This window comes from Halichoerus grypus, chromosome 15 (genome assembly GCF_964656455.1).
Source record: "Halichoerus grypus chromosome 15, mHalGry1.hap1.1, whole genome shotgun sequence".
In the NCBI taxonomy this organism is placed as follows: Eukaryota; Metazoa; Chordata; class Mammalia; order Carnivora; family Phocidae; genus Halichoerus; species Halichoerus grypus.
Window position 1 is genome coordinate 47,207,365 of NC_135726.1, and position 10,102 is coordinate 47,217,466.

Here is a 10,102-nt window from a genome sequence, read left to right on the forward strand (position 1 = left end):
TCAGGTCTCCCACCGGGAGAGGAAGACCCCTCATGCCACGGCCCACCCAGAAATATACAAAGAAGAGCCCAGAATGAAGAGGGGCTTCTCTGGGTTGAAGCTCGGAAGTGTAGAGAAAGTTCAGTCTTGGAAGGATTCGAATTCGCCCAGATTTCGAGGTCACACATAATTTTGCATCTTCAGAGGAAAACAAGATAATGCACCCTCGCTCCCACGCCAACTGCCAAAATTGCAGCATCGGCAGAGGCCACGGGGAGGCGACGTGTCCTACATCTCGCAGGGATCCCAGGCCCGGGATCCCAGGCCCGGAACCCCAAGCAAATCCCTCCAGGGGCGTGGCTTCCGACTTTCCTGAGACTCCCCGCCAGGGCCCAAACCGCAGTGAGGGAACCTTGCCAGCCGACCCGATCCATCTCAAAATTAGGAACACGGCCACTGAAGAGTGTCGCGCTCACGGAGTCACGACCTCTCTCCAACCACAGCCATTAAGTGACGAGCAGCCACCTACCGATCAGAAAGGCACCCCCTAGCGGTGGGGGCAACTGGGCGTCTGTGTGTGGGTGCCCAATACCCCGATCCCCCTCGTTGGCACTCGGGCAGGAAGCCGGGGGCCGGAGCCGTCCATGAACCCAGGTGGAAGACGTGTGGGAGTGGGGCGCGTGCCCGCAGCGGGGACCCAGAGGCCTGATCGTCGTGTCCCCCGTCCGCTCCGCGGGGAGATGCCGCTCCCGTGCGCGTCCGCCCCGGGGCGCACGGGCGGGGGCCTGTCCCGACTCGGGGACAGCTGGGAGGCGGGCGACGCCCCATCCGCAGCCCGGCCCCACCCGGCGCCAGCCGGCTCCCGGGCACCCACACGGGTCCTCGCCCCGTCTCCGCCAGCTCGGGCTCTCCAGGGGACCAGGCGTGTGGGGACTCGCTCCCCCGTTTGCAGATGCACCCACATGGAGCTCTGTTGTTCCGTACAGGGGGCGCCAAGGGGAGCTCGAGCCCGCTCCGAACCCCATCGGGTCCCCCCACCCGCACACCGCCGGGCTGCTCTGCAAAGTGCGGCTGGAAGACGAGCCAAGACACACCCCGAGCCGCACTGGCCTCGCGGAGCGGCTCCCGCAGCCCGCCGCGGCCGCGCAATCGCGGTGGGACCCTCAGCCGGAGTCTTCGCCCCTCGCACCCGCTTTCCGCGTCTCCACGCAGGAGGCGCAGACACACCGAGGCGCACAGACGTGGGCTGAAACTTTATTTGCCATCGCTGGGACCCCGGCGCCCCTGCCCTCCCGGGGCTCTCAGAAGACCTTCACGGAATCCAGCTGCAGGTCCCCCCCCACCTCCAAGAGGCGCACGCGCGCCGGCGGGATCCGGTAGCGGAAGTGGTGGTACTCCGAGTCGCCGACCACCGTCTGCGGGGACAGGGGGGCGGGGGGTCCGCGCTGGAGTGCCCGAGGCCGCTGCGGGGGTCCGTCCCGACTCGGACCCGCGCCCTGGGCCCTGGGCCCTCCCTCACCACGCCGGGCCCCGAGCTCCCCGGTGGCGAAATGGGCTCAGGATCGTCCTAACCGCCTGTCGGGAACGTTCCATGGGCCGACCGGTGGCCCCGACGTGCGTTTTCAGGCTCGGCGGGGGCTGGGTCCTCCCGCCGCGCCCGCTGACAGCGGTGCACGGCCTGGGCGCTGGAGGGTCTGCAGCGCCCGCCCCCCGCTGGCGCGTGTTTCTGGGCGGGTCTCCCGCCCCGCCCCGCCCCGCCCCGCCCCTGCCCCAGAGCCTCGGCCTCACACACTGTCGGGGAGAAAACCCGGGCCCCGCTAGGGGACCCCCAGCCTCTGGGCACTGGCTCTTGCGCGCTGGACCTTGCCGCTGCCGCACCCCTGCCTTCGGACACCAGTGGGGATGCACCAGGGGAAGCAGGGGGACGGCTGGAAGCCCCTGCCCAGCATGGCCACGCCTTTGCTCCCCTCCTCCACCAACAGCCTCCCTGGCTTCCACGCCTGGGGGTGGCAGGGACCCACCTTGAAGCCTTCTTCCGTGGCAATGAGGAGCATATCGAAGGGATGCCCGTGCTGGAAGGGAATGCCTGAGCCGCGCTCCTCTTGGCCCCAGGTGCCCTGCTCCAGAGTGTTGAAGACCACAGCTGACTCATCCAGGCGGGGATTGAAATGCAGGGCGGCCTCACTCCCCGGGGCCTCGCTGCACAGCAGATTCACATAGAACCTGGGGGTTGGGGGTGGGGAGGAGGTTCGGATAGACCTCAGGGGCCAAAGGGCCTGACTCAACGGTTGCCAGTGCACATACAAATTTAAAAGACCAGAAATGGCACACACCACAGAAGGAGGGCTGTGGACTGGTGGCCAGGACCCAGATTCCAGGGCATCCAAAAACTTAGAGGGACCCTGGACACATCCACCTACACGAGGGTCACGCTGCTATGGCTTGGGTCCCCTCAATATCCAAAGCCTCTAAGAGTTACCATGAGTCATGGTGCCCATGGCCAGGGTGCTCCCCATTCCCAGGGTATCCCCATTCCTAGAGGACTAGGAACAATACCACAGACCCCATTATTCCAGGCACCGGAGATTCCCAGAAATCCCACAGTTCCCAGGCCCAGGAAGTCTCAGGACTGATTGCTTGGGTTTCCCTGATGCCCAGGCCACCTCCAGATCACAGGACATATTTCCAGAGCTCCTGGGGATTCAGACTGGGAGTCATAGGACTATAGGCAGGAATCCTGAGATTGCCCTGGAACCCCCAGATTCCTAGGGCCACATAGACACCCCACCTTGACACAGCCATGGGACAAGTAAGTGAAGACATGAGATTCCAGAAAGTCAATGATGGCCTGGGGACTCCAAGACCATGGTGGACATAGGTGGCTCTGGCACTCTCCCGTCTGAGCTGGAAAAAGTTGGGGTCACACGTCTGACCCTTACCGCGGGGCCTGGGGTCTCACCTGCCAGCCTTGTCCGGGACGACACCACGAATCCTCATCACGGTGCCGACTCGGATGCCCTCGGGCAGCGAGGTCTTGTGGGGCACATTCTGCAGGACCAGCGGTGCGGGGTCCAAGGGACCCAGGGACGCGGAGGAGAGAGACAGATGGGTCAGCCCCAGGGAAAAAACGACCAGGACCCAGACCAACTGAATCACTGAGAAGAAAGGCCACAGAGAGAGAGGAGAGCCCGAGCCAGGCAGAGGTGGGGAGAGAAACAGAATCAACAGACACACAGAGAGAGAATCCAAGAGCAGATGGGAGCATTGGGTTGGGTTGGGTCAACCCAAGAGCCACAGCCCAGACATTTCCTAGCACACCCTAGCACCCACTGTCTCCTTTCAAATAGGGGACGTCAGGCGGGCCCAGCCCCTCCCTGAGTCCGGTGCACCCTTGGGTCCAAGACCCCCCAGCCCCAGGGCCCCACTCACAGAGCTCCCGGCCATGGCTGGGACAGTGGGCAATGGTGCTGCTGGGGATGCTGCTGGGACCTTAAATAAAAGCAGGGCGTGGCAGGCCAGGCTGACTCACCCCCCCCCCATTTCCACACCCACCGCCCACACCTGGCACAGACCCTGGCCCTGGGGCCACCTGGCCCAGAAACTTCTTTCTGGGGCCCGTAGCTTCCCTCCACTCCCGAGGGTTCCCAGGTGCGCTGTCCCCTCTCCTTTGAGCTAATAATCCTAAAAACAGTTCCTAAGGAAATACGGGGAACAGAGGGGACTGGGGGAGCCAGGGTCCATCCAGTCCTGTCTTCCTGCTGCCTGGCAGCGAGAAAAGAGGATTTTCCCATTTTATCTTGGGAGACTCGGCCCCGAGAGGCGTCGCCGCGGGCTGGGTGTCCGGGCCCCCCTCCCAGGCTGGGACCTGCGGCCCAGGGCTGAGGCTGCGACCCCCGACATGCCCGTTCAGACCCCCGACCCTGGCAGCATCCGCAGCTGCAGGAGAGGGGCTCCGAGGGACAGCAGGTTCGCCTGGTGGGCAGCGCTGCGTCCCAGGCCTAGGGCAGTGCCTGGCACGCGGGAAGCCCTCCGAGAATGCGGGGGAAAGAAGGAATAGAAAATGCCAACACGTGCCATTTCGGAGGCCTCTGGGCGGGCCTGCGCACACGAGACCTCCCTGCGCGCTCAGCTGGAGCCCCGCCGCCAGGGGCGTCGGTCACCCCCATTCTACAGCCAAGGACACTGAGGCTCAGGGAGGGGAGGCCTTTGGCCCAAAGCCACCAAGCTGGCGCTCCCATGTCACTGGGGCTCTGCCTTCCCTCCTCTTGGGCAGTTTCTGTCTCGTGTCTTCTGTTCCTGTGAGTGCCCTTGTCCCTCTCCTGGGCCCTCTGGCTCCCTCTCTCTCTCCCAGGTGTCCCTGTCTGCCTCTCTCCTCTAAAGCTCAGTCCTGTTCCACCTCCCCGAACTGCTGTCACTCTCCCAGCTAGCTCTCAGGTGTAGGGAGGGCGGGGGAGGGGTGTCCTAGGACCCACCCACACCCAGACCCAGGTGGAGGAGAGCACCGTGGGGCCCTCCTCCACCCAGGCTCATTGCCAACCCCCATAGCCCAAGACTCCAGAAGAGGAATCCAAGATAGGAAAGGTGGGGGGGGGGGCAGAGGGAGAATGCTGAAAGATGGTTCTGGAAGGCAGGGAAGAGGCAGGGTGAGGCAGCTGAGCAGGAACCCCTCCTAGCAGCCCAGCAGCCCTCCTCCCCACCTGCACCACCCCACTCCCAGTGCCCACTCCTGCCCCACCCCTCAGGGGGAAGAGGCCTGGGGCAGAGAAGAGAATGGAACCTTTGGGTGGAGACACCCAGACTCAGAACCTGACCCACCACCCGACTGTCCCCCAGGCCTCCCAGACTCTCCATCTCCCCACCACACGAGGCACCCAGGTGGGGGCGCAGTTTGGGAGCTAGGGCCTCAGAGAGGGAGGCTGGGCAGTTGCATTTGGCCTGGGGCGGTGTTGGCTGAAGCACCCCCATTTTGCAGAGGAGAACACTGAGGTCTGGAAAGGGGCAGCCTCTCAGTCAAGGCCACACAGCAGGGCAGCCGCCCGGGGCTAGGCAGGGGCCCGGGGGTGGCCCAGGGCTGGGCATCAGGACTTCCATCAGAGGGCACAGGGGGCCTGAGGCTGGAGCACCAGCCCCTGAACGGGTCCCAGAATGATGGGTCCGCTACTCCCAGAGCAGGGTGTCCACTCTCTCGGCCTCCCTGTCTGGTGCTGTGGATGCCAGCGACTCATCCTTCTCCGGAGCTCTTCCTTGTGGCTGGGTATTTCTTCACACACCGCCAGCCTGCAAGTCCCAACTCGACTCTGGTGTTTGGCCCAGTGTTTGCATTCGATCTGTTATCACTGTGGTCGCCGGCTCATTTCTCAGAACTCAGAGATGCGCAACCTTGAAGGCTCCTTATTCTCCCGTGTTGAGATTCTTCATAGCAGTTCTGGAATATTTTCTGGAGCATTTTTTTCATTTCCAAATAAGTACTGAATGTGTTCATTCACTCTTCCTATTTCCTGAGCTATACTCTTCTGTCCTAAAATATGCAGGGTGTCACAGAATGATGATGAGTTTTGACAAACGTACAGATGCGAGCAACCAGCACCCCCATCAAGAGTCCTCGAGCCCCAGAAACAGCCAGCCCCCCCCGCCCCCCCCCCCCCCCCCCCCCCCGCCCAGGAAGCCACCGCCATCCCTCGGCATCTTGTGGCTACAGAATTCATTTGGCATGAACGGGAAGAAGGGGGGGGGCCAGCAGGCTGAGTGGGCTGACCTCGCCCTCCCTTGGGACATAAGTCAGGTCAGTGAAAAGGAACTCCTTGTCCCCACCGTGGTGGTGGGCACTGAAAATCCCAGGCTCTGCTAGCATTAGCTTGTTGTTCACGGGGAAGATCACACAGAGGCTCCTTTGGCAGGGGGAGGAACGACCGCGTTCCAGTGCGGGGCGTTGGGCTTGGGTTCCGGGCTCGGACAGTCCGGAGCCACGTCCCAGCCAGATGTGCCTCGTCCGGAGCCCGCGCCAAGGGTGACAGACCTGCCCCTCCCTGGCCCCCTCGGCCCGTGCTATCCTCACAAGCAAATGCACAGTAAGTTCGGACTGTTCCCGACCTCACATGAAGCAGAGCGTAGGGTCTGAGGCTTTTCAGGACCCATTTTCTTCCCCTTGAGATCCTTTGGGGGAAACCACCCCACTCCCGAGCCCTTGAGACTCTCTGTCTGGGTGCGCCGTGTAAGGAAGGGTCCCCTCTCGCAGTTGCGGACTGGAGAAAATCTGAATTCCCTGGTTCCCCAGTGCTCATTGTTGGCATGACTTAGTATTTATTTTTATTGGCCTGTGTCAACTAGTTGTAATTAACAAAAATTTGTGAATCTTCTGCGAAGGCCCACTTAGGTATGTGAATAAAAATCTTTGTTTTCAAAAAAAACCACACACACACAAAAATTTGTTTAGCGATAACACATTGGTAGGGAACAAATTTCAAACATATACAGTTTGAAGAAAGAGCAGTTATTGGTACTTTAAAGGTGGTGGGGGTCCTCGGATTAGATGGTGTGATCCATCCCTGTTAATTTTTAAACATTTTTTTATTTTATGAAACTTCAACATTTTTTTAAGTAGGCTCCACGTCCAGCATGGAGCCCGATGCTGGGTTAAACTCAGAACCCTGAGATCAAGACCTGAGCTCAAATCAAAAGTCAGATGCTTAAGCGACTGAGCCACCCTGGCGCCCCACTATTGATTTCTTTCTTTTTTTTTTTTTTTTAAGATTTTATTTATTTATTTGAGAGAGAGAGAATGAGAGAGAGCACATGAGAAAGGTTAGGGTCAGAGGGAGTAGCAGACTCCCCGCCGAGCAGGGAGCCCGATGTGGGACCCGATCTAGGGACTCCAGGATGATGACCTGAGCCGAAGGCAGTCGCTCAACCAACTGAGCCACCCAGGTGCCCACTATTGATTTCTTTTTTAACACATGGGCCATCTAGAAGGGTGTTGTTTAATTTCCACATTTTTGGAGATTTCCTAAATTTTTTTTATGGTTGGTTTCTAACTTAATTTCATTAAGTCTGGAGAATATACTTGGTATGATTCCAATTTGTGTAAATTTATTACAACTTTTTTTATGGCCTTATTTTATGATCTGCTCTGGAGAATTTTCCAAGTATACTTGAAAATAGTGTATGTTCTGCTTTTGTTAGGTGGAATGTTAGCTTGTAGCTCAAACTGGTTGATCATGTCTATGTCTTTTCCATCCTTACTAATTTCTGTCTGGTTGTTCTATCAGTTACTGAAAGAGGGGTATTGCAACTTATAATTGTTCAGTGGTCTATTTGTCATGTGTTTTGGGGCCTGTTGTTAGTATACATTTTTATTTGATACATATATTTACTATATATGTATATGTGTGTATATATGTATTGCCCCTTTTATCACCATGAAATGTCCTTCTTTGTCTCTAGTACAATTTCTTTAAGTAGGCTCCATGCCCAATATGGGGCTTGAACTCATGACCCTGAGATCAAAAGTCACATGCTCTACTGACTTGAGCCAGCCAGGCACCCCTCTGTACAATTTATTATTTTTATTTTTTTAAAAGATTTTATTTATTTATTTATTTGGGCTGGGGGGGGGGTGCGTACAAGTCCATACACGAGCCAGGGGAGAGGCAGTGGGGGAGGGAGAGGGAGAGAGAATTTGAAGAAGACTCCCAGTCTACTGCTGAGTAGCAGCCCAACTCTGGCTGGAGCCCTCCACTGTGATATCATGACCTGAGCTGAAACTAAGTTAGATGCTCAACCACCTGAGCCACCCAGGCACCCCTATTACAATTTCTTTTAATATCTATTGCGTCTGATAGTAATTCTGTCCTTCTTACTCTCTTATGGTTATTGTTGGCATGGTGTATCTTTTCTTAAGTTTATTTATTTATTTAAGTATTGTCCATACCTGACGTGGGGCTCGAACTCATGACCCCGAGATCAAGAGTCCCATGCTCCTCGAACAGGGTCAGCCAGGCGCCCCCATGGTATATCTTTTCTCATCCTTTTACTTTCAACTTATTGGTGTCTAAGATCTAAAGTGTGTCTTTTATAGACAGCATTTACTTGATCTCGCTTTCTAATTCAGTCCGACAGCATGTTACTAATGGATTGCTTCATAATCAATTACCCCCATAACTTAGCACCATAACATTTTTATGATCTTACCCAGTTTCTGAAGTTAGGATCCAGGTGGTTGTGGCTCTGATTTTCCACGGAGTTACGCTCAAACCATTTGTGGAGTTGCCGTCATCAGAAAGAAGCTTTCGCAAACTCCGGCTGTGGCCAGACCCACTCATTTCCCCGTTGAGTATGGCTCCCAGGCTAAGAATAGGTTGTACATTTTTAAATAGCTGAAAACAATAAAAAGGAGAGTATTCCCTACCACTAAAAAGTATATGGAATTCAAATCTCAGTGTCCATAACTCAGGTTTTATGGGAACACAGCGAGCCTCTTGCATGTCCATCCTGCCCAATGGCTGCTTTTGTGCTTGGTCGGTGGAGTTCAGTTGTGGTGGAGACTAGATCACCCCCAATGCCTAACATATTCACCATGCGGCCGTTACAGAAAAGGTTTGCAACCTCTGCACGGAAGCCTTGACTTGGACGAGAGGAGCCTCTTCTGGGGAGGCTCACACACTTGGCTGTTGGCAGCAGTGTTCAGTTTCTCGTTACATGGGCCATTACACACGACTGTTGGAGGAGCATCTTGACTCCTCCTAGAGGAGCGATCCAGGAGTGAGAGAAGCTGGAGTGTCTCTTAGAACCTAACTTTCTGCCATATTCCTAGTCACACACAGCAACCCAGGTACAGCTTGGGAGGAGAGTTCACAAGGGTGTGAGCACCATTGGAGGCCACCTTGGTGGCTGACCACGACATCAGTCTCTGCCTTTTGATTGGAATGTTTATTTCATTTACACTTGATGTAATCATTGAGATAATTGCCTTTCCGGCTGCCTTGTTTGCTATTTGGTTTTGCTCTCTGTTAATCCTTCACTACGTTCTTCTGTGTCAAACAATTTTTAATGAATCGTTTAAATTCCTCTACTGATTTTTTTTAGCAGTATTTTTTTGAAAGTAGTTTTTTAAGTAGTCACTCTAGGGATTACAATATATATCTTAACTTATCACAGTCAACTTTATTTATTTATTTTTAGAGATTTTATTTTATTATTATTTTTTAAAGATTTTATTTATTTGACAGAGAGAGAGAGAGAGCACAAGTGGGGGAAGCAGCAGGCAGAGGGAGAAGCAGGCTCCCTGCTCAGGGACTTGATCCCAGGACCCTGGGATCATGACCTGAGCCAAAGGTAGACACCCAACCAACTAAGCCAGCCAGGCACCCAAGATTTTATTTTTAAAAAATGAAGATTTTATTTTTAAGTAATCTCAGATGCCCCACTTACCACAGTCAAGTTTAAGTTAATACTGATTGAATTCCAGTAAAATGTAGCAGCTTTGCTCCATATGCCTCTATTTCCTACTCCACTGTGTGCTATTATTGTCAAATATTATCACATACAGATATGCTATATACTCGACAATATAGTGTTATAATCTTCTTTATAAAATATTTTAAAAGAAATCAAAAGATCAGCACCTGGCTGGCTCAGTCAGGAGAGCATGTAACTCTTGACCTTGGGGTCATGAGCTCGAGCCCCATGTTGGGTGTAGAGATTACTAAGAAAAACAAAATAACAACTAAAAACTAAAAAAAAAGGGGGGGGAAGAAATCAAAAGAAGTAAACAGAAAAAATATATTTATACAATTAAAAAATATTCATCTACATACTTATAATTCCTGGGGCTCTTTATTTCTTCCTGTGGATTTGAGTTTCTGCTAGAGGTCAGTTTCTTTCATCGTGAAGGACTTCCTTTAGCATTCCCTAGACAGCAGCTCTGCTAGCAATGAATTCTCAGCTTTTGTTCATCTGGGAATGTCTTTCTTTTGCTTTTGTTTTAAAATACAGTTTTGTTGAATATAGAATTATTTGTTGACAGTTTTATTTTTCTCTTAGCAGCACTTTGACTGAATCATTCAACTGCTTTCTGATCTTCACTGTTTCTACAAAAGGTTAGCTGTTAATTGTACTGCTGTTCCCC

At 54.3% G+C, this 10,102-nt stretch overlaps 1 protein-coding gene across 1 annotated transcript; it reads right to left on the reverse strand.

Annotated features, from left to right (window-relative positions):
* Window positions 1-1,217: 1,217 nt before the first annotated feature.
* Window positions 1,218-3,477, reverse strand: LOC118552181 (galectin-7). Its single transcript, XM_036118484.2, has 4 exons — window positions 3,409-3,477; window positions 2,939-3,027; window positions 2,001-2,202; window positions 1,218-1,394 (listed from the first exon to the last, which is right to left on the reverse strand). The coding sequence occupies exons 1-4, from the start codon at window positions 3,421-3,423 to the stop codon at window positions 1,281-1,283; spliced, it is 420 nt and encodes a 139-aa protein (XP_035974377.1). The 5' UTR covers window positions 3,424-3,477; the 3' UTR covers window positions 1,218-1,280.
* Window positions 3,478-10,102: the final 6,625 nt, after the last annotated feature.

Bases quoted from the DNA above. Each gene is read 5' to 3' on its own strand.
- LOC118552181 (XM_036118484.2), bottom strand. The intron at 2,203-2,938 runs GTGAGACCCCAG...CCCAACCCCCAG, and splicing joins GTCCCGGACAAGGCTGGCAG to GTTCTATGTGAATCTGCTGT. The intron at 1,395-2,000 runs GTGGGTCCCTGC...CTGTCCCCGCAG, and splicing joins CCACGGAAGAAGGCTTCAAG to ACGGTGGTCGGCGACTCGGA.